General features: G+C 39.1%; 1 protein-coding gene across 2 annotated transcripts; it reads right to left on the bottom strand.

Moving 5' to 3' along the window:
* Positions 1 to 200: 200 nt before the first annotated feature.
* Positions 201 to 20,388, bottom strand: lmf1 (lipase maturation factor 1). Of its 2 annotated transcripts, XM_083557124.1 has the most exons (11): positions 20,131 to 20,387; positions 19,039 to 19,348; positions 11,230 to 11,240; positions 7,419 to 7,567; positions 6,193 to 6,258; positions 5,056 to 5,223; positions 3,446 to 3,620; positions 3,125 to 3,278; positions 2,707 to 2,890; positions 1,609 to 1,721; positions 201 to 429 (listed from the first exon to the last, which is right to left on the bottom strand). In XM_083557124.1, exons 1-11 carry the CDS (start codon positions 20,363 to 20,365, stop codon positions 255 to 257), a joined length of 1,740 nt encoding a protein of 579 aa, XP_083413250.1. In that variant the 5' UTR covers positions 20,366 to 20,387; the 3' UTR covers positions 201 to 254. The 2 variants fall into 2 exon arrangements, with proteins under 2 accessions (XP_083413250.1, XP_083413251.1); XM_083557125.1 differs by lacking the exon at positions 6,193 to 6,258 and having other exon boundaries at positions 20,131 to 20,388.
* Positions 20,389 to 25,278: the final 4,890 nt, after the last annotated feature.

Raw genomic sequence — 25,278 nt, 5'->3', positions numbered from 1 at the left:
TGTGACATCATTCAGCTTTCATGTGAAAGTGTAGGCATATTCTCGAACAGTAATCCAACCACAGAATGAATTTCCACCTTAATGCATCATCACCATCATGCAAATTAACCGTTTTATTTATTATTTTTTTTACAAATTGTGTCAAAAATGTGTATGACATTAAAGTGTTAAGAAGAAATGATACTCCAGTTACCACAATATAAAATCTTTTTTATAATATTTATTTGATTATGTCGGATGGCAGCGTGAACTGTTTATTCGATATCTGGTTGCGGCCAATTTCTTGACCGAAAGTACTTTCTGAGGCCTTCCAAGTTGACTGGGGGAAAATAAGGCCCAATCCGCTTCCTGACCCACCAGTTTCCCTTCGCTGCAGAAGCACTGCCTGGTTTGGTGAACTTATATCTGAAGTGTTCTCCTCGGATCCACCTAAAAGTATCAAAGAGAAAACATTTTAGAATCTGTGGATCTGGCGACCACTAATGGGAGCAGCTGAAAGAAAGAGAAGAAGAAAAAGAAGTAGAAGAAGAAAAAAGGAAACACAATTACTGTTTATAGCTGCAGTTTGTAAGATGTTTAGTTAAAAATAACTGTTGAGTGATGGGGAGAAAGGTGCAGGTCATCCTGTACAGTCAGCAGTTTTCATTGACAGTTTTTACTTTGGCCTTAGAAACAAAGTGCAGCAGTGGATCAGAGTCAGTTCTACCTAGTAAGTGAGATGAGTAGCTGCTTAGAGCACATCAGCTGCCAGGAGACAATACTAAACATATGCCCATAACAGTGAATGAAGTTTTTACTGTGTGACTTGTTGGGTACAGTAATGTTCAAAATTGAACACAAATGAAGTGGAATATTTACTGTATTATATTAATTTTAAAATGTGGTCATTTTTTTTATTTTTTATTAAGAGACCATGGGGATCGCAATGATTTTGACTCAGATTTACTGGTTTGCACTTTTGTTGTTTATTAAGAAGTACTAGATAATAAAATAGTCAAATATTTAATGAAACCTTTTTGTATAAATCCAACGAAACATTGTACAATGAGCAGGCAAATAACTAATTTATCAAAGTATTTAATTCAATATCCATTTGGACAGAGACCATTTGCGTATTTTTGCCTCTGTTTACCACCCAAATAGATTTGGAATAAAGCAAAAAGGACGCAAAAGAAGTTTCAATTTCAGCTTTAATTAACTGCATAACTAAATAATGGGGATTAACTGCATTAACAAATAAAAGGGAATGTCCCCCTGAGATGAATAAAGTGATCTGTTACAGATCTGTTACTTTTACATAGCCATACATGTCTTTCTGTCATATCCAGATCCTACATATAGCAGTAAATCCATCTGATCCATCTATTGAGGGTCATATCAGTCAGTGGGAAACTAACTAAATAGAATCCTTTTTGGATTGAACAAATATACACTTATGCAAGTCAGCAGAACACAACTCAATACCATCTGTGACCCCCCATATAACCTGTAACAATGCAGACTATACCTAAAACAGATACTAAGATTACATATCATTAGAGTTCATTATATATTGTGTAGATACAAGATTCTGGTTATGATAGATACTGAATGTGTACTGGGTCTTACCGAGGTTTGTCTTTGCCCTGAAATGGATTGTGGGCCATTAAAGAAAGCACAGTGGAGTCATTAGCTAGGAGTCTGCCTGCTATCTGAATAACCCATTCATTTTGCTCATATGTCTGGGAGGAAAAAGAGGAACATACAGACAATGAAGCATTCAGGAAAAATAACAAAACATGCTTTAATTCATGCTAATGTGACACATGCATCAAGGTCCATAAGCATTTGGACAGCAACATTGGATTTGAAATGAAGCAATGAGTTTATGATTAAACTGTTGACTTTCAGCTTTAATTCAAGGGATCTGGCAGCTTAATAGATATGTGTGGTGAGTCTCCTATAAAGTCCATGACAATTTAAGATGATGAAGGATCTGGGGTAGATTTGTGTTTAATTTGCATTTGACAGATGTTCATTGGGTACTTTTACTAAGATGTCAAAAGAGGTGTTGATTAAAGTGAAGAAGGAAAAATATATCAGAGCAATTAACAGGTACGAGTGACCCACTGGTACATTCTTAAATAGAAGGAAAGCACTGGTGAGCTCAGCAACACCAAAAGGTCTGAAGGGTCATAGATTATTGCAGATTTCTTTCTATGGTGATAAGAAATCCTTGCACCATATCTCTAATCCCAAAAAATCTTGGGGAGTATCATTGTCAAACTCAATGTAAGATTTGGCTGCTAGAAAACATCTTAATAGTTTGGCCCAATTTCAAACAAGATACCAGAATTACATGAAGAAAAGTGTATGGAGAAGGAAAAGCAGGCCTCAGTCACTCAAAGCATACCACACCATCTGTCAATCATAATGGAGGCAGTGTTTGGGCATGTATGGCTGCCAGTGTTACTGGGTTAATAGTGTTTAAAAAGGAGAGACTGTGTAAAAAAATGTGTCTACTTCAATTAATGTTAATTTCTTGAATCTTTTTGTGATAAACATCTACAATTCACTCAAATATTGATTGCTGAATTTCAAATACAATTAAAATCCATTTTTTACAATCAAATTGAAAATAAAAAAAAATAAAAAATAGTATCATATTTATGGACCTGAGCAGTGAATGATGTAAGAATCTTTTTCATTAACAAATCTCTTAGTTACTTGAAAGGCAGCAAACCACATCAGCCAGTCCAGTCTGTAGTGATAAGGGGAAATGAGGCAAGGTCTTCTCTCTATCATTCCAGGTTTGCACATGAATTCATACTCCTCCCATACAACACCCTCGTCAGAGTGTGTAACATTGAGTGTGCCCTGAAAAACCACCTCTGTTCTCTCCTTAGTTATACTACAGAAAGAAAAAAGAAAAAGTCTGGTATCTGGTTTTGGCAGTTTTTTTGGCTGTAGAAATGAAGTGACTAAAGCAGCCCTTATTATGATGTAACAATTCTGTGCTGTGAAAAAACAGCGGAGTGATATAATTAGGCAGTGTGAATGTTCGCAAAATAAAACAAATGTCACATAGTTAAGGAGGTGCAATGTATTAAATTCTTATTCTAAAAACCAAGAAAAGAAGCCAAACCTGCCAAAAGCCCCGTAAGTGTTGACAATGCGGAGAGGGTCAAAAGAGGTGTTCATCACCTGTCTAGGGCTTAGAAGGTTGATCACCACAGGAACACTCAGATATGCGATTAAAATGCCAAAAGCCACATTAACCACCCGCCTAATGAGCATACCTTAGAAACAAAAATAGACACAATAACTATTAAGCTTTTTAGGAAAAGTTATAACATAGTCATTTAGTATTAAGCATAATTGCATGCACAATAAAATCCCATCGGCCAAACAAACAAAAAAATAAATACACCCTACTGGGAAAAAACTTGCAAACTTACATACACACCTTTAGTGGGTGTTTGTTCTGCTGCTTCTTCATTCTGCATCTTCAGTAGGGTCTGATTAGTTCGGTGACTGGGCCGAAACAGAAATGCTAATGCTGCATCATCAAAACAAGCTAAACTTGGTACTATAGTTAGCCAGTTCAGGAAACTAAGATTCCCACTGAGGATAAGAACTACCTATAAAACAAATACACACAAATACAGTTATAATAAATAATATGAAGTATAATTAATTTGATTTCAAAAATAAGAAATAATATTAAGAAATATAATATATATAAATAAAAAATAATAATAAGAAATATCTATTTGTCTGTGGAAAAACTTGTGCCCGCAGTTTAATCTGTGTTGCTGGGAGGGTTAAGGATGTTTAAGCAAAAAACTGTAGGAGCCAATGTGTCTCATTCAAGTCCTAATAATGATTATAACTCTGAATGCTTTAGGCATGTCATATCGTTTTAATCTTTTCAAACATGCCAGTCCATCACAAGGTCTCCACTCAGCAGAGGTAAGATTAAAGTTAGTCCTTTCCCTAAACTCTAGAATATTTTTCCAAAGAAAATAAGGAACACACACGCTCAGTTAATACATCCAGATTAGTTCTTGTAGGGTAATGTAGGGTTCCTATCAGTGCCATCTTCTCACAGTAGCTCCTGGAGGTTCTTGCCTTTTTGATGATATTAACACCCCCCCCCCCCCCCCCACACACACACACACACACACACACACACACACAGGCAGAAGACTGGGATTGGCTCTTTGCATCCTGCTGATTTTGTTCTCTAGGAGATCTTTGTTTCCAATTTTCTTTGGATTATTTGGACCTAATGATAAGGTAACTTCATCCAACAGCAGGCACTGCTTCTTGCATTGGGCCACAAAATTAGTACAGATTGCTGGGATATTGTGGTTGGTCTGTGTGGTCATGTCCAGGATAATAGTGCTGTCTTAAAAAAAAATTTTGAACTTTTATACCGTTTCCTAGTTGCATGTCCAGCAAGTCTGGAGGTTCCCACTTCGTCCAGGTCTGCCTCTGGATAGTGTTCTCAGCTTTGGGTGGTTCCACCCAAAAATTTCCATCCGAAATTCCGGAGTAAGAACGGGAGCTTTGAGGATGGATTTGGACTGTAGTTAATGTCAGTCTGCTACATTGACTCAGGACTACATTTCGCTTCTGATCACCATCACTGCACCCCACAACATCGTTTATCTGTAATAAATCATCATTCAGTGAAACCCAGGTGAGGATGAGCTTCCCACTTGAGTCTGGTTCCGCTCAAGGTTTCTTCCTTATGCCATCTCAGGGAGTTTTTCCATCAACACAGTCGCTACTGGCTCACTCATCAGGGACAAACTTACTTATTAAGAACCTATTTATTTTTAATCACCACATTATCTGTGTAAAGCTGCTTTGAGACATGAATTGAATTGAAGTGTCCAGATCAACTAATGCAAATTGCCCATTATTATGCTGTTCTAATTATAATTATTTTGTGTCCATATACTATATTAAATAAACCACATATTTTACATTTCCTAAAATTAACAGTTTAAGATTTAGAGCTTTAGAGACTTGTGCATGTGTGTATATATGAATGTGCATATTGTTCACCTGGAAGAGGATTTGCAGGACTCCGTTTACCATGCACATGCGTCTGCCCATAAAAGTAAAGAAAGGCACGACAAGTTCGATAAAGTGATTACTCATGGTCTCAAAACGATGGAACCACCACGGAGAGTGATGCAAAAAGTATGAGATAGGGTTAGGAACAGGCTGCGTCTGTATGAAGAGAACAGAGACAAACATATAGTGGTAGTTCTGCTGGTTGTTGGCTGCATGTTGAAAGCAGGACTAATTATATATACAGTTTATGATATTTGGTGCTGTCAAATGTTAATGTTAATTCTTATATGATTCAATAATGCAGAAATATTTTTAAACATAAACATATAATTTTGCATGAGGTGAAGGAATGAATATAGATTGTAAAACTATTATTAAAAAAAAAAACTCAAACAAAAATTGTATTACAAAAATACCAAATTGCATAAGTATTCGACCTGTTTGCTGTGAACGTGTATATTAGTTGTTGTGTGGCCAGCTTTTAGGTGCAGTCTGTCACATTGTCTCACTATGAATACACGTATATCTGCTCATGAAAGACCCCAGGAATTTGTTTTAGAGCATACTCAAACAAACAGCATGACGCCCAATTAATTATCAAAACAATTCCATGATAAAGTTCTGGGTAAATAGCAATCAGGGTTTTGTTATAACAGATATACTAACTTTCCAGGACCACCGATAACTCTGTGGTAATTAAATAACCACACCACAACTGTCTAATAAAAGCCATTCACCAAAAGTCACTGACCAGGAAAGAGGGCATAGTTGGAAAAGCATCCAAAAGGCTCTAACATCAAGGGATATCTCTGAAAAACCTGTAGAGATCCACAGCTCTGACAGTAGAAGCTATTCACTGGACAATATAGATCCTAAAAGCTGGGTTTTACACAAGACTGTAAGAATCACTGAAAGGGACTTTTGAGAGGTCATCATTCTGAGAACTTCATCAGCACTGACTCTAAAGTGGTCAACATTTTACCTTGTAATAGGGTAACAACGTTACTGCACACTGCCAAAGCTGATACGAGAGTGATTTTAAACCACTGTCCAGTCATCGCCCAGACCCCAAAATGATTGAAGCTAATAAGACTTCTTTGATGATAATTTCACAGATATACTTACTTCATAGTGATAGTCCATGCAGGTCAGATCCCTCCAGCAACGATCTCCTCTGATCTTGATCAACCCCTGATAAATTTTAACAACCCCATCTCAAATATACAGTATTTATACACACATTACTTTACACATGCACACACACACACACACACACACATATATATATATATAATGTTGGATTTTACACAACCGTAACACCTGAACACAATAATTAGGGGGTGTTCACATTCTTGCCTTTTTGATTATATAACTCACCCTAAACCATGTGTCAAAGTGTGTTACTGTGTGATGAGGCTAATATTCTGTCTATCAAGTTTGGAAAAAAACAAGACAGCTTCACCCAAAGATCACCAAACCCTTAGTGAGGACGGAGCAAGATTTTGCTGCTTCCCTTCAGCTGAGAGCTGTAGTTAAGGAAATCATGAAATTTCCAAATGATTAAAATAATATCTTTTGCACAAAACCTGCAGACTGTAACTGAAGAAAAAACAGCGAGAGCTTCTTGGAGTTTAAAACACATAGAGCATATCTCAAGCAAGAGTTTTACCCAAAAATCCTGAGTAATAAAAACAAGAGAAGCTGAAAAAGGGTGCTTTAAAGGGGTGTTTGTTGTGTGTATTGTGTATAAATAATATTTAATTTATAGCTTTGTATATTAGGTGGGAATAATATTTCAATATCTTTTATGGCAAGGCCCATTTGAATAAAACAGTAAAAATAAGAACAAGAAAATAATCGAGCTTTGTTTGAGATCGAAAACTCTCCCTTGGTAAGCCTTCTTACTGTATTCAACAACAACTATTCTCATTCAGAACATAACTAGAAGTATTACGTCAATATACCATCGCATTATAAACTAACAGATTGCCAACATGTGAATCAACTACTTTTAATTTCTGTAATTAAAAAGTTGAAATTGTTCAGTTTTAGTTTCCTCTTTTTGGAAATAAATTATTGTAAAAATATTGGATTTGAAGAAGAAACAAAAACACTCGACTTGAAGTTGACTCACTGGGGTGCTACAGAATTCCTTACTTACACAGATATGGAAATTGCCTTGAAATGAATATCATCTGCTAATGTCTAATGCTGGTTATGCTACATGTGTATTACAAACATTTAGACATGGCTTCATACACCGCATGTAATAGCACACATTAGTGCTTGTAAAGCATAATATAATGTTTGAACGTGTCATCATATATCAAAAGTGTGTGCACCATACTTACTGCTCCAAGCATGATTCGCACGATAAGCCAGCGGAAAGACCAGATGGATATGAGAGAAGGTGGGCAGTGACGAGGAAACTTTGCAAGACTCCATACAGGACACAGAAAAATACAGAGGAATCCTGTCTCAAGTAGCTGGCTCTCCCAACCTGCATGCACACAAACACCAAAACAGTCAACAATCCAACACAATGAAAAGCTGAATAAAAAGGACAACTACTAAAGAAACCTGTAGAAATGGGGCAATATTAATAGAAATTGACATAATGGTGGTTATTGTGGTGAAATTGACTATATTCTCCATGTTAATGCCTGTTTACAGTGATGACAATAATGAACATGTAGCAGTCAGTAACTTACAGCACCAGAGGAGGATATAGAATTAAATAGCTTTTATTTGTCACATATACATTAAAGCACAGTGAAATTCTTTCTATTCATATCCCAAGCTTACTTGGAAGCTGGGGTCAGCCATGGAGCATAGAGGGTTAAGGGCCTTGCTTAAGGGCCCAAGAGCAGCAGCCTGGCGATACCAGGGCTTAAACCCCAGACCTTCAGATCAGTAACTCAGCAACTTAACCATTGAGCTACCACTCCCCCATCAGCACCACTGTGGAGAAAGTCCAGGTTTATTTTTACTTTGCCTCGTTTATGAATCAGGTAGTAAGAATGTGTTGCATAAACCAAACCAAATAAAACTTTTTTTATTGGACTTTTACAAGCTTTGGAGAGACTGATTTTGTACTGTATTTATTGCCACTCCCCATAAAAGGCTTGGCTCAGAGCTAAAATAACAATAATACTGTTTAACAACTGAAGCGTACAAAAAAGGTTTTGTGCTGAAATAGGTGAATTAATATATCTACTGTACCCAAGTGATTATGATCACAATGTATATCCCACAGGAAAATTTTATTTCTTTTCCAAATCAGTGTCTCATGACTGGCAGAAATCCCTCACACAAAAGGTGATGGAGAAAAGGAGGAAGTGAACATCTCAATGTTCAAACTTTATTTAATCTTTAACAGCTTTCATTACAAAATAACTTTCTTTTATCAGGGTTTTCTATTTTTTAGCCTATTTATTAAATCTATTAGTTTAGAGATTTCCATTGAAGTGCAAGCCTCAGGCATTACTATTAACCTGTCAGAAGGTTTTAATTATTCTTTCACGTATTAACTTGTATACCAACTGCTGTGTGGTTAGTCACCTCCCTATAATCAACATTTACAATATAGTACTGTTATTAATAAATACTGTATCTGTCAGGGTGCGAGAGAAACGGGAGGCGGAAGCCGGAGTACAGCTCGCTCGGGTTTTATTGACCAGAGTGAGGGAGAGAGATAAACACAAGCACCCAAGCACACACGCACGCGCACAAACACAAGTCCTTGAGAGAGTCCGAGGTGCGCATGGGGAGAAGCGTAGCTGATCCGAAATGCGCGGGGAGGAGAAACACAGCCGGTACCGGATGGTAGAGTCCGAACGGAACGGAACCCGTAGAGTACTGCAGGCAACTTTGAAACCATGCAGCAGTACGTAGCGTCTAACACATTCAACAACAAACGGGGAGTGAATGTGAGTGAGGGGTTTATGTAGGAGCGGGGTGGAGTGATGATCAGCTTCAGGTGTGCATCGTTAAACCTGGAGCTTCAGAGAGAGTGCAGGCATGATTGATGATGAGCTCCAGGTGTGCGTGGTTAAACCTGGAGCTCTAGGGAGAGCGGAGGCATAGAGAGCCACCAAAGGGGGCGTGGCAGGTGGATCCCTTACAGTATCCTACTGTAACAGCACTTAACGGTACAAAACTAAACTGTGACGTGTCCAGCAATACATTATATTTCTACAGGGAAATAATGTAACATTGTTATATAGGTCACACTACTAGATTGAATTTGTCTTGAATTGTTGGTTTGTCTAATTAATAGCATAATTACTATATTTTTCATAAGAGTAGAATGAAATAGTGAAATGAAACTTTTTTTAACATTTATTTTTAAAAGCCAGAAATTTGAGCGCAATTAAAAATGCAGTAATCATATTTACTTTGAAGATTTTAACAAATATGAACAAACTCTACAAGTGAATTGAGAATGGACAAGTTGTACAGATTTAAAGAAGAGATTTAAAATTACCCAGTAACCTAAACTGAGCACTGAACCTTCATCAGATCATTCAGCCTGAAAATTGACCAAATCCCTTTCCAGAGCAGGTGGTGAGAAGAGTATGGGCTTTTGACATGTACATAAAATATCAGAGTACTGGATGAGGAGTTGCACAGAAAAGTGAACAGTTTGCTCAGGACATTACAGTAGTATGAGAAGTGGGTTGACATTCCCAAGTTCAAACCATTAAGGGAAACAAAGTGGAATCAACAATGAAAAGCTTAAAAAAATAATGACATACCGTTTCCTTTCTTAGTCTTCTCGTTTAGTGTTGTTCACTAGCGCCTGAAAAGCTGCCCGATGCTCACAAAAGCATAAAAACTACAAAAAACCCATACATCCCTGGCTTATCTTAATTACACATAAATTATTTCTGGTTCTTGTTCATTAAAGTCCCACTGAAAAACCTCTGTTCCCATCATCACAGAAAGACATAAAAGCATTTGGCATTTGAAATAAAATATTTTTATTAAAACTAATCAGTCCCAGGATGCAATGTGTTCTACAGTATATTACTGCATTATTGATAAATGACAGCACAAATCTATTTTATGTTTACAGCTCCAATGTAAAAGTTTACTTTTTAAAAATGAAAAGATGAAATGGTTCCATAGAGGATCACAGTGTATCTGTATGTGGGAAAATCAACACACATTAAAACATATACTGCAAAGGTCATCTTTAATATATCATATAAGATTAGAAAATGTTACCACATTTTCCACCATGAAACACAGATTTGATATCAAACATGTCCTGAGAAAAATATAATCACACATAGTTAGATGATCAGGTTTCTGAATTTTATTATAATATATATTTGTATGCAAATATTGGTAAATATATTTCCACCTTCTCCCTTAGTTAATTTGATTATATATTATTAAAGAGAAGAGGCTAGTGTGTGAAATAGGATTAGCTAATCAGAAATTATATTCTTCCCCTGTTCCCCTGTTACAGCAACAACTGTAAAAGAGCAGGTGTTTTTATTTAGTATATTTCCCAACATTTCTTCCCTGAACCCAGATTCTAGAGAAAACTAACACAAGATAAATAGTTTCAAAGGGTGAAAGTCTGGGTACCTTAGAGAGAAACTTCAAATCCCCAGCTCTGAACTTAGAAAAGCAGAGGAATCTCACACACTGAATGAGAATAAATGTTTATCACAGGACTAAGATGGAGCTGGATGAAATGAAAATTTACCTTCTAATGCCATCTGAGCAGGGCAGGGTTTACTCATTTATGTTGCTTGACCTGAGTCGAGCATCTTTTGATACTGTAAATCATAATATTCTTCTAGATCAGTGAAGTAAATCAAATTCTGCCAGGGCCACATCAGCAATTTTTAACATAATGTGTATATTTACTCTTCCCACCAAAATAACAAAACATAAATGAGAGTCCTTGAACTGACTTGCATGAAACACATGATTTAAATCTGTATTTCAGCACTGTGAGCTGTTTAAAAGTTCGTGTGAGTGAAACTGAATGAGGTAAAGGGCTGAATTCGGCCAACAGGTCATATGCTTGCCATGTGAAAGGCTCCACAATATGTAATAGTAAAGTCTACTTATAATTTCAGAAGGAGAAAGACATATGTTCTTACCTTAACATTTATATAAATTATGATAAATCATTTTACTTACCAAAGGAATACCTATAAAGAAAAAGACAAACAGTATGCTATAACTGATATCAGAAAATGTGTTATATTTGCTTACAAACTTTTTTTGCTCTAACCTACAAAGATCCTCAATACTGTACAGCATTTAAAGACAAAATTACATCTATTTCTTTACTTATGTTGGCTTGACAAAGCAAACATTCCACTCTACTTGTTATTCTGTTCTCTTGTTTTTAAAATGCTTGTTTTATATCGGGTAGATATAAATGCTGAGTAATATCTACCCGATTTTTGCAGATTAATAACTATCGGGCAAGTCCCCTGGTGGTCTAATGGTTAGGATCCGGCGCTCTCACCACTGTGGTCCGGGTTCGATCCCCGGTCAGGGAACCAACCCCAGCCACTCTTAGTGCCGGTCCCAAGCCCGGATAAATGGGGAGGGTTGCGTTAGGAAGGGCATCCAGCATAAAAACTGCCGTCAAAGAAAGAATAACTATCGGGAAAAATCCATATCAGTAGTTTTTCCGGGTTGCTGGAATGGCTGATGTCTGCTGTCAATATACAGTACAAGTGTGGCCTCTAGAGGTGAATCACAGATGGCACATACTTTTTTATTAAATATGGATGTAAAGTAACACCCCCCTTTTAACAGAGGTTTAAATCTCGTGCCTCCAGTTTATCGTGGAATTGCATTTGCCACATAACTAATTTGTTTGGCTGATTTTCCCGGTCTCTCGCAGATAGCATGATAGACAAAAAAAATCGCGAATTGTTTTTATGTTGAAATAATGTTCAAATAAAGAAATTTATTAATAAAAATATAATTAACCCAGCCATTAGGGGGGCACAAGCCAGTGCACTCTTAGTGCCGGTCCCAAGCCCAGGTAAATGGGGAGGGTTGCGTTAGAAAGGGCATCCAGCGTAAAACATGTGCCAAATCAAATATGCGGATCACAAATGAGAATTTCATACCGGATCGGTCGAGGCCCAGGTTAACAACGACCGCCACAGGTATCGTTAGCCGACAGGGTACCGGTGGAAATTGGGCTACTGTTGGCCGAAGGAGGAGAAGGAGAGGAGGAAGACGTCTACAGAGACGGCAGGAAAAGGAGCAGTGTAGAAGAGTAGAGGTTCGGGTTGGTACTTTAAATGTTGGTACTATGACGGGTAAAGGGAGAGAGGTAGCTGATATGATGGAGAGGAGAAAGGTAGATATGTTGTGTGTTCAGGAGACCAAGTGGAAAGGGTGTAAGGCCAGGAACATTGGAGGTGGGTTTAAACTGTTTTATCATGGTGTGGATGGAAAGAGAAATGGTGTAGGGGTGATTCTGAAGGAAGAGTACAGTAAGAGTGTAGTGGAGGTGAAGAGAGTTTCTGATAGGGTGATGATCGTGAAGGTGGAAGTTGAAGGGATGATGATAAATGTCATCAGTGCCTATGCTCCACAAGTTGGCTGTGAGATGGAGGAGATGTAGGATGGTTTTGGAGGCGAAGAAGACGAGAAGTAAAGTAAGGATTGAAAGAAGAATAAGATGGTGGAAACTAAAGGAGGAAGAGTGTAGTGTGAGGTTCAGGGAAGAGGTCAGACAGGGGCTTGGTGGTGGTGAAGAGGTGCTGGATGATTGGGCAACTACTGCAGGAGTGATGAGGGAGGCAGCTAGAAAAGTACTTGGTGTGACATCTGGAAATAGAAAGCAAGACAGGAGACGTGGTGGTGGAATGAGGAAGTGCAGGAGAGCATTAGGAGAAAGAGGTTGGCAAAACAGAAGTGGGATCGACAGAGTGATGAGAAAAGTAGGCAGGAGTACAAAGAGATGCGGCAGCAGATAAAAAGGGATGTGGCAAAAGCCAAGGAAAAGGCATATGAGGAGCTGTATAAGAGGTTGGATACTAAGGAAGGAGAAAAGGATTTATACCGATTGGCCAGGCAGAGGGACCGAGCTGGGAAGGATGTACTGCAAGTTAGAGCAATAAAGGATGGAGAGGAAAATGTGTTGACTAGTGAGGAGAGTGTGTTGAGAAGGTGGAAGGAGTATTTTGAGCAGCTGATGAATGAGGAAAATCAGAGAGAGAGAAGGTTGGAGGATGTGGAGTTGGTGAAGCAGGATGTAGATAGGATTAGTAAGGAGGAAGTGAGAGCAGCGATTAAGAGGGTGAAGAATGGAAAGTCGGTTGGACCAGATGACATACCGGTAGAAGCGTGGAGATGTTTAAGAGAGATGGCAGTGGAGTTTTTAACCAGATTGTTTAACAGGATTCTGGAAGGGGAGAGGATGCCTGAGGAATGGAGAAGGAGTGTGCTGGTACCGATCTTTAAGCATAAGGGAGATGTGCAGACCTGCAGTAACTACAGGGGAATTAAGTTGATCAGTCACACCATGTAGTTATGGGAAAGAGTAGTGGAAGCCAGGCTGAGAGAAGAGGTGACCATCTGTGAGCAACAGTATGGTTTCATGCCAAGGAAAAGCACCACAGATGCCTTATTTGCTTTGAGGATGTTGATAGAGAAGTATAGAGAAGGACAGAAGGAATTGCATTGTGTATTTGTGGATTTAGAGAAAGCGTACGACAGGGTGCCAAGAGAGGAGTTGTGGTATTTTATGAGGAAGTCAGGTGTGTCAGAGAAATATGTGAGGGTGGTTCAGGACATGTATAAGGACAGTGTGAGGGCAGTGAAGTGTGCAGTAGGTACGACAGACTGGTTCAGGGTGAGGGTTGGACTGCATCAAGGCCCTGAGCCCTTTCCTGTTTGCAGTGGTGATGGACAGGTTGACGGGCGAGGTCAGACAGGAGTCTCCCTGGACTATGATGTTTGCAGATGATATTGTGATTTGTGGTGAGAGTAGGGAGCAGGTTGAGAAGAGCCTGGAGAGGTGGAGATATGCGCTGGGGAGAAGGGGAATGAAAGTCAGTAGGAGTAAGACAGAGTACATGTGTGTGAATGAGAGGGAGGGCAGTGGAGTGATGCGGTTGCAGGGAGAAGAGGTGGAGAAGGTGGAGAAGTTCAGGTACCTGGGGTCAACAGTGCAAAGTAATGGAGAGTGTGTTAGAGAAGTAAAGAAAAGAGTGCAGGCAGGGTGGAGTGGGTGGAGAAGAGTGATAGCAGGAGTGATTTGTGATAGAAGAGTATCTGCAAGAATGAAAGGGAAAGTTTATAGGACTGTGGTGAGACCTGCGATGTTGTATGGATTAGAGACAGTGGCATTGAGTAAAAGACAGGAGGTGGAGCTGGAGGTAGCAGAGCTGAAGATGTTGAGGTTTTCGTTGGGATTGACGAGGATGGACAAGATTAGAAATGAGTTTATTAGAGGGACAGCACATGTAGGATGTTTTGGAGTCAAGGTGAGGGAGGCGAGTTTGAGATGGTTTGGACATGTATTATATTGGTAGAAGAATGCTGAGGATGGAGCCACCAGGTAGGAGGAAAAGAGAAAGGCCAAGGAGGAAGTTCATGGATGTGGTGAGGGAAGACATGCAGGTAGTTGGAGTGAAAGAGGCAGATGTAGAGGACAGGGTGGTATGGAGACGGATGATCCGCTGTGGCGACCCCAAATGGGAGCAGCCGAAAGAAGAAGATTAATATAAATATAATTATTAATAATAAAATTAAGTGAAAAAAAAGAATAACCTAAAATACTATGGAGTGTATTTTATATATATATATATATATATATATATATTATATATATATATATATATATATATATATATATATATATATATATATATATATATATATATATATATATATATACACTGAGAAAAATAAGTATTTGAACACCCTGCTATTTTGCAAGTTCTTCCACTTAGAAATCATGGAGGGGTCTGAAATTGTCATCGTAGGTCCATGTCCACTGTGAAAGACATAATCTAAAAAAAAAAAAAAATCCAGAAAACACAATGTATGATTTTTTAACTATTTATTTGTATGATACAGCTGCAAATAAGTATTTGAACACCTGAGAAAGTCAATGTTAATATTTGGTACAGTAGCCTTTGTTTGCAATTACAGAGGTCAAACGTTTCCTGTAGTTTTTCACCAGGTTTGCACACACTGCAGGAGGGATTTTGGCCCACTTCTCCACACAGATCTTCTCTAGATCAGTCAGGTTTCTGGCCTGTTGCTGAGAAACACAGAGTTTGAGCTCCCTCCAAAGATTCTCTATTGGGTTTAGGTCTGGAGACTAGCTAGGCCACGCCAAAACCTTGATATGCTTCTTACAGAGACACTCCTTGGTTATCCTGGCTGTGTGCTTCGGGTCATTGTCATGTTGGAAGACCCAGCCTCGACCCATCTTCAATGCTCTAACTGAGGGAAGGAGGTTGTTCCCCAAAATCTCGCAATACATGGCCCCGGTCATTCTCTCCTTAATACAGTGCAGTCACCCTGTCCCATGTGCAGAAAAACACCCCTAAAGCATGATGCTACCACCCCCATGCTTCACAGTGGGGATGTTGTTCTTGGGATCTTACTCATCAATCTTCTTCCTCCAAACACCTTTAGTGGAATTATCACCCAAAAGTTCTATTTTGGTTTTATCTGACCACATGACTTTCTCCCATGACTCCTCTGGATCATCCAAATGGTCATTGGCAAACTTAAGACGTACCTGGACATGTGCTGGTTTAAGCAGGGGAACCTCCCGTGCCATGCATGATTTCAAACCATGACGTCTTAGTGTATTACCAACAGTAACCTTGGAAACGGTGGTCCCAGCTCTTTTCAGGTCATTGACCAGCTCCTCCCGTATAGTTCTGGGCTGATTTCTCACCTTCCTTAGGATCATTGAGACCCCACGAGGTGAGATCTTGCATGGAGCCCCAGTCCGAGGGAGATTGACAGTCATGTTTAGCTTCTTCCATTTTCTAATGATTGCTCCAACAGTGGACCTTTTTTCACCAAGCTGCTTGGCAATTTTCCAGTAGCCATTTCCAGCCTTGTGGAGGTACAATTTTGTCTCTAGTGTCTTTGGACAGCTCTTTGGTCTTGGCCATGTTAGTAGTTGGATTCTTACTGATTGTATGGGGTGGACAGGTGTCTTTATGCAGCTAACGACCTCAAACAGGTGCATCTAATTTGGGATAATAAATGTAGTGGAGGTGGACATTTTAAAGGCAGACTAACAGGTCTTTAAGGGTCAGAATTCTAGCTGATAGACAGGTGTTCAAATACCTATTTGCAGCTGTATCATACAAATAAATAGTTTAAAAATTATATATTGTGATTTCTGGATTTTTTTTTTTAGATTATGTCTCTCACAGTGGACATGCACCTACGATGACAATTTTAGACCCCTCCATGATTTCTAAGTGGGAGAACTTGCAAAATAAACGGGTGTTAAAATATTTATTTTCCTCACTGTATGTGTGTGTGTGTGTGTATATATATATATATATATATATATATATATATATATATATATATATATATATATATATAATTTTTATTTATCCACCTTTTTTTTTTTCTTGGTTTATTTTCCCTCATTCTATTCCCTCATGCTGGACCGTCATATAAAGCATTTCACTGCATGTCGTACTCTGTATGTGAAAAACAAAATTTGGTTTGATTTGATATATTTAAAAGTGTATCGTGGTTTTTCGTTTATCACGGGCGTTTTTGGAACGTAACCTCTGTGATAAACGGGGGATTTACTGTAAATGTTACTATTGTTTTAGTTTGAATGCACGTCTTATATTTACCTCAATATTTATAAATCTAATAAATATTAGCTTTCATTAGATTTCTGAATATTATTTCTTTAATTTAGCACATTTTAAAAATTCAGCACTGTTTTTGTATTTTTGTAATAAAGATGTAATAATGAGTGTTTCTTTTTTAATCCAATATCTATTTTAAAAACTACAGGTTGATTTATTGATTATTGTAAGTATGATCTAAGCTAGATATCAGTAAAATCCACTATTGGGTGACCTCCACTAAGCACAGACCTTCTGACTTCATTTGCTATGATTTTTGTTACTGATCAGAATTCTGGTCTTTCTGTTACAGAAGTTTCAGTAAAGCCTTTGCTTGACTAATCTAGCAGCATTTCTTTAACTGACCAGACTTTTAGTCAATGATCCTGTAGTCAAAATCAAAAGTCACCAAAACCCCTCTAAACTTGCAGCTCCTGTCAAAAGTTTAAAGCACCTAGATGTTTAAGGAACATGCATGTTCCTTTTGTTTATATGCAAAAGAGTAGATCAGTTTATTTTTATCAAAATGTCAAATTAAGCACAAACATTACGTTTAGGATTGATAGGGGTTACAGGTTAGTATATAATGCATCTACTCATCTTATTCAATGTTTGTAGTTTCCAAAATAGCAAGAAAATTTCAAATTTCTATTTTAAACCCATAGTCTGTAAATAGCTTGAAAAAAGGGAGTGAAAAGGTAAAATGTACCACTCCCCAAAAGAAAAAACACCTCAGGGTGCCTTCACAATACAACAAGAAAATGAGCTAAAGAATATGTAAGTGTTAATTGGAGAGCAAACAGCTGGATCACACGTAAGAATCTCACAATTTAAATCTGGACTACTGTCAATATCTGTACCCTGTTGTGTATCTATACCCATCCCTTACTGCCTTATATATATATATATATATATATATATATATATATATATATATATATATATATATATATATATATATATATATAAGGCAGTAAGGGATGGGTATATTATATAGTAAAAGTGACTCTTTATTAACATGCACATCTTAGCTTAAAAAACGATAAAAAACTAGATGTTTCCAAACTTTGGACAGGCTCTATACAGGCTCAGAATGTTCATGATTTAAAATCTATTTGTTATAACAGACCTACACCTGTGCATGCCCTTCGTCTTCCTCTCACTAATTCACTGTACGATCATAAAACCCTCACTTCATCTCTCTATTAATGACACAAATTCTCAATCCATCTCTCTATCAAACTACATGTAGTACACTGACTCTCTAATTGAGTATTCTCTGATATAGATTTCTACAGGTATCTCTCTCTCTTTCTGTCTTTCTACTAATTAAAACACTCAGTCAGTCAGTCAGTCAGTCAGTAATCCTTTCATTTGATCTGTTTTTCAACTTTAACTATCTTTATTTATGGAAAAGTTTCAAACTTTCCGACTTTCTGTCGTGCCAACATCAAATTTGTACAAAAATAAAAACAAAGAATAAAAATCAACTTGTCCTTATGCGGCCTTAGAATTAGGTCAATAAAACATTGGATGAACAACACCACATGATAATATTTATCTGTACAAAAATCAAGTCGTAATGAAAAGACATTGCGTGAAAATCTCATTACACCTTATGATGCTCTGTGAGTTGTTATTGTTTATTTGTTGTGTTTTGTTTTCATCATATGTGGTGCTGTGCATTAAGGCCAAACATCTTTAATTTAGTCTCCTCTGTCCAAAAGACATTGTTTCAGAAGTCTTGTAGTTTGTTCAGATGCGACTTTGCAAACCAAAGCCATGCTGGTTTTCATTCTAACCAAACCCAACCCCTTTGTGGAAAAGACTGAATACCCCTTTTCACACATGGATTTTCACACATGGATTTTCCATTTCGGCTTAAAAAATAAATAATGACAGATTTATATGTCATGTGTTGTTCAAATGATGCAGTAGTCACCCAGTTTTATGGCCTGATAAGAATCAGAAGATATCCTGATGCACGAAACCATAAAATTTAGTACATTCATCATTTTCCATGACTGTAGATAAAACTAGTTGTCATTACTTAATAATGTAGTTGTAATAAAAATAATAATGTGGTTCTAAACTACAGCAAGTTAAAAGATGTGTGTATCCCATCACTCACCACAGCTGTCCAATATTAACTATCGAGTGATACAGAATCCACAGCAGTGTCATGATAATCATGTTGGCTGTCCCTAATAAGAAGACAAAGCCAGAAAGTGCCAATCCTGCCAGGGCTATGGCATCTAGGTTGCCATTCATGTCTTCCCAGTCCATGAACCATAAAATGGTGGGAGCATAGGAGAGAGCAGCCAAGCCGATCTTACCACCCACATATCGTTTAACACTACGCAGGTAGTCTCTGCTGGGTGTGAGACCTTTCTCTCCAATCAGCTGCTTGTTCTGGTTGTAAGCCACAGTAAAGGCAACAACTAGAAAAAGAAGAAAATGCAAAAAAGGTTTTGTTGAATCTTTGTTGAAAAAATACTTTATATTATACAATAGAATTTAATTTTATTTATATATATATATATATATATATATATATATATATATATATATATATATATATATATATATAAATAAAAGGGCTGTCAAAATTAATTGACATGCAAATTAATTTTAACACCACTAATTTTATTAACGTGTGATTATTGCGGCGTGCATTTCTGTGACCATTTTCATTAAAAATATAAATAAATGTATAATTTTTAAAACACCATAATTAATTAATTACATAAAAACGTTTACAAGAATATTTAGTTTTTTTATGCGCTATGTTAGTTTTGGTTTCACGAATAATAAACACAAACAAACATTTGCATAAAGCATCTGTGTTTCTCCATACCCATGTTGATTAGAGTATAAAAACTTGAAAAGTATTAATATAAAGTACATTTAGAACAGTTTAAAATGTTAACTCGTGTATATATATATATATATATATATATATATATATATATATATATATATATATATATATATATTGTGGATGTCAATCAACAAACATTTTTTATATATATATATACATATACACACACACATATATACATACACATACACATATATACATACATAAACACACACACACACACACACACACACACACACACCAACCATGAACCATGTTATGAAATTTTTAAATAATGAGAGGTGAAATGAACAACACGTACAAACAAAAAGTTATAACAAAATGTTCACAGTATTTACTCACAGTAAATGAAGGCGATGGACCGCAGCAGCAGGATCCTGGTCAGCCAGTATGTCCCTGTTCTCACCCGAACCTCCTCTTTTATGTCGTTTTTCTCGTTCTGTTGAACTGTTTCACTTTTGCTGTCTTCTGACTTTTTAAAAGAACTAAGTGTTTCGCCTTTGTGTCTTCTTCTCAAACTGCTTTCTGCACACTCCAAGTTTTTACACTCCGCCATACTGTCGCACTGTGTGCGCATGCGTGCAGGTCAAACTGCTACTCAATTTCGCGTGCGATTCTTCATGTTACATTATAACAAACAAACCGCATTTCGCCACCTACTGGGGTGGAGGGAAAAATGAAGCGGAGTGGAATGAAGCGGAGTGGAGTGCGATGGAGAGAGGTGAAGTGGGATGGAGTAAACTGGAGTGAGGTGGAGTGGGGTGGAGTGAGTTGGAGTGGGGTGGAGTGAGTTGGAGTGGGGTGGAGTGAGTTGGAGTGGAATGGGGTGAAGTGGAATGGGAAGGGGTTAGGTGGAGTGAGTTGGAGTGTAATGGAGTGGGATGGAATGAGGTGGAGTGGAATTGAATGAGGTGGAGTGAATTAGAGTGGGAGGGAGTGTGATAGAGTGAGGTGAAGTAGGGTGGAGTGAGTTGGAGTGGGGTGAAGTAAGTTGAAGTGGGGTGGAGTGACTTGGCGTGGGATAAAGTGGGGTGGAATGGAGTGGTGGAGTGTTGTGGAATAGAATGGAGTGGTGTGGGATAGGATGGACTGGTGGAGTGGTGTTGAATAAGATGGAGTGGTGGAGTGTGGTGGAATAGGATGAAGTGGTGGAGTGTGGTGGAATAGGATGGAGTGGCAGAGTGAGGCAGAATAGGATGGAGTGGTGGAGTGTGGTGGAATAGGATGGAGTAGTGTGGAATAGTATGGAGTGGTGGAGTGAGGCGGAATAGGATGGAGTTGTGTGGAATAGGATAGAGTGGTGGAGTGGTGTGGAATAGGATGGAGTGGTGGAGTGGTGCGGAATAGGATGAAGTGGTGTCGAATAGGATGGACTGGTGGAGTGTGGTGGAATAGGATGGAGTGGTGGAGTGGTGCGGAATAGGATGGAGTGGTGCGGAATAGGATGGAGTAGTGGAGTGGTGTAAAATGGGATAGAGTGGTGTGGAATAGGATGGAGTGGTGGAGTGGTGTAAAATGGGATGGAGTGGTGTGGAATAGGATGGAGTGGTGGAGTATGGTGGAATAGGATGGAGTGGTGTGAAATAGGATGGAGTGGTGGAGCGGTGTAAAATGGGATGGAGTGGTGCAGAATAGGATGGAGTGGTGGAGTATGGTGGAATAGGGTGGAGTGGTGGAGTATAGTGGAATAGGATGGAGTGGTGTGAAATAGGATGGAGTGGTGAAGTATGGTGGAATAGGATGGAGTGGTGGAGTATAGTGGAATAGGATGGAGTGGTGCGGAATAGGATGGAATGGTGGAGTATGGTGGAATAGGATGGAGTGGTGGAGTATGGTGGAATAGGATGGAGTGGTGAAGTATGGTTGAATAGGATGGAGTGGTGGAGTATGGTGGAATAGGATTGAGTGGTGGAGTATGGTGGAATAGGATGGAGGGGTGGAGTATGGTGGAATAGGATGGAGTGGTGGAGTATGGTGGAATAGGATGGAGGGGTGGAGTATGGTGGAATAGGATGGAGTGGTGGAGTATGGTGGAACAGGATGGAGTGGTGGAGTATGGTGGAATAGGATGGAGTGGTGTGAAATAGGATGGAGTGGTGGAGTATGGTGGAATAGGATGGAGTGGTGGAGTATGGTGGAATAGGATGGAGTGGTGGAGTATGGTGGAATAGGATGGAGTGGTGTGAAATAGGATGGAGTGGTGGAGTATGGTGGAATAGGATGGAGTGGTGGAGTATGGTGGAATAGGATGGAGTGGTGGAGTATGGTGGAATAGGATGGAGTGGTGTGAGATAGGATGGAGTGGTGGAGTATGGTGGAATAGGATGGAGTGGTGGAGTATGGTGGAATAGGATGGAGTGGTGGAGTATGGTGGAATAGGATGGAGGGGTGGAGTAAGGTGGAATAGGATGGAGTGGTGTGAAATAGGATGGAGTGGTGGAGTATGGTGGAATAGGATGAAGTGGTGGAGTATGGTGGAATAGGATGGAGTGGTGGAGTATGGTGGAATAGGATGGAGGGGTGGAGTATGGTGGAATAGGATGGAGTGGTGTGAAATAGGATGGAGTGGTGGAGTATGGTGGAATAGGATGGAGGGGTGGAGTATGGTGGAATAGGATGGAGTGGGGTGAAATAGGATGGAGTGGTGGAGTATGGTGGAATAGGATGGAGTGGTGGAGTATGGTGGAATAGGATGGAGGGGTGGAGTATGGTGGAATAGGATGGAGTGGTGGAGTATGGTGGAATAGGATGGAGGGGTGGAGTATGGTGGAATAGGATTGAGTGGTGGAGTATGGTGGAATAGGATGGAGGGGTGGAGTATGGTGGAATAGGATGGAGTGGTGGAGTATGGTGGAATAGGATGGAGGGGTGGAGTATGGTGGAATAGGATGGAGTGGTGGAGTATGGTGGAACAGGATGGAGTGGTGGAGTATGGTGGAATAGGATGGAGTGGTGTGAAATAGGATGGAGTGGTGGAGTATGGTGGAATAGGATGGAGTGGTGGAGTATGGTGGAATAGGATGGAGTGGTGGAGTATGGTGGAATAGGATGGAGTGGGGTGAAATAGGATGGAGTGGTGGAGTATGGTGGAATAGGATGGAGTGGTGGAGTATGGTGGAATAGGATGGAGTGGTGGAGTATGGTGGATTAGGATGGAGTGGTGGAGTATGGTGGAATAGGATGGAGTGGTGGAGTATGGTGGAATAGGATGGAGTGGTGTGAGATAGGATGGAGTGGTGGAGTATGGTGGAATAGGATGGAGTGGTGGAGTATGGTGGAATAGGATGGAGTGGTGGAGTATGGTGGAATAGGATGGAGGGGTGGAGTAAGGTGGAATAGGATGGAGTGGTGTGAAATAGGATGGAGTGGTGGAGTATGGTGGAATAGGATGAAGTGGTGGAGTATGGTGGAATAGGATGGAGTGGTGGAGTATGGTGGAATAGGATGGAGGGGTGGAGTATGGTGGAATAGGATGGAGTGGTGTGAAATAGGATGGAGTGGTGGAGTATGGTGGAATAGGATGGAGGGGTGGAGTATGGTGGAATAGGATGGAGTGGGGTGAAATAGGATGGAGTGGTGGAGTATGGTGGAATAGGATGGAGTGGTGGAGTATGGTGGAATAGGATGGAGTGGTGGAGTATGGTGGAATAGGATGGAGGGGTGGAGTAAGGTGGAATAGGATGGAGTGGTGTGAAATAGGATGGAGTGGTGGAGTATGGTGGAATAGGATGGAGTGGTGGAGTATGGTGGAATAGGATAAAGTGGTGGAGTATGGTGGAATAGGATGGATGGGTGGAGTATGGTGGAATAGGATGGAGTGGTGTGAAATAGGATGGAGTGGTGGAGTATGGTGGAATAGGATGGAGGGGTGGAGTATGGTGGAATAGGATGGAGTGGGGTGAAATAGGATGGAGTGGTGGAGTATGGTGGAATAGGATGGAGTGGTGGAGTATGGTGGAATAGGATAAAGTGGTGGAGTATGGTGGAATAGGATGGAGGGGTGGAGTATGGTGGAATAGGATGGAGTGGTGTGAAATAGGATGGAGTGGTGGAGTATGGTGGAATAGGATGGAGGGGTGGAGTATGGTGGAATAGGATGGAGTGGGGTGAAATAGGATGGCGTGGTGCTGAATAGGATTTGGACTCTACTTAATGGCAACAGTCTGCTACATTGACTCAGGACTACAGTTTGGTTTCTCTCAAGGTTTCTTCTTTATACCATCTCGGGGAGTTTTTTTTCTTGCCACAGTCACCACCGGCCAGGGACAAACTTACACTTATAAAGAGCATCTTATTCATTTTTATCACCACATTATCTGTAAAGCTGCTTCGAGACAATGTTCATTGTTAAAAGCGCAATACAATTAAAAATTAATTGAATTGAATTGAATTGATGGACTGGTGGAGTTGTGTGGAATAGGATGAAGTGGTGGAGTGGTGTGGAATAGGATGAAGTGGTGGAGTGGTGTGGAATAGGATGAAGTGGTGGAGTGGTGTGGAATAGGATGAAGTGGTGGAGTGGTGTGGAATAGGATGAAGTGGTGTGGCTTTCTTTTCTACACAAAGAAAGAAGCAATTTTCTGATGAAGTACATGTATAGGGGTGAGTATGATCCTATTGCATGACAATCACATGTCAATCACTATCACTTGTTGAGCAGATAAATTCTGTCGTGTGTCGGTGTGGGGGTCACGGGTGGTGCATATTTTCCTCCTGCTGTACATTTATTTAGCAGCTGCACAACTTGTTTTTACTCCATTTTCTCCACTGGCTTTCTGTAGCTGCCCACATCAGATTTAAAATACTAATTAGATTAGATTAGATTCCACTTTATTGTCATTGTGTAAGGTACATGTACAGAGCCAATGAAATGCAGTGAGCATCTAACCAGAAGTGGTTTATTTACAATAGATATCAGTAGATAAATAGGGTATGAGGTCTATACATACAGGAGTGAGGGTGATTAAAGTGCAGTAGGTAAAAATATATGGTAAATATACAATCAAATCAAATCAAATCAAATTTTATTTGTCACATACACATACATACAGGGTACGACATGCAGTGAAATGCTTTTTACGACTGTCCGGCATGAGGGAATAAAATGGAGTGAAAAAATAAAACAAAGAAAAAGAAGGCAGATAAATAAGTATAAAAACTATATAAAAATAAGAATATATAAAATATATATATATATATATATATATATATATATATATATATATATATACAAAAAAAAAAAGCTTATGGCAGTGAGCAGTTAAACAGTAAACAACAGTAAACAATTTAAGCATGGTTTTTGAAGTGTCCGTGTGCGGTATGGTGTGGTGTAAAGCATCCATAAGTGTCCGTGTGTGGTATGGTGTGGTGTAGAGTGTCCATAAGTGTCCGTGTGCGGAATGGTGTGGTGTAAAGTGTCCATAAGTGTCTGTGTGCAAAATGGTGTGGTATAAAAATATAAAATGTAAAGTGCACTGTGCTGTGCGAGTC

The sequence above is a fragment of the Silurus aristotelis genome, assembly GCF_946808225.1.
Source record: "Silurus aristotelis genome assembly, chromosome: 12".
NCBI classification, from domain to species: domain Eukaryota; kingdom Metazoa; phylum Chordata; class Actinopteri; order Siluriformes; family Siluridae; genus Silurus; species Silurus aristotelis.
The sequence above is the reverse complement of the archived record's forward strand: the minus strand, read 5'-3'. Positions and strand labels throughout refer to the sequence as shown.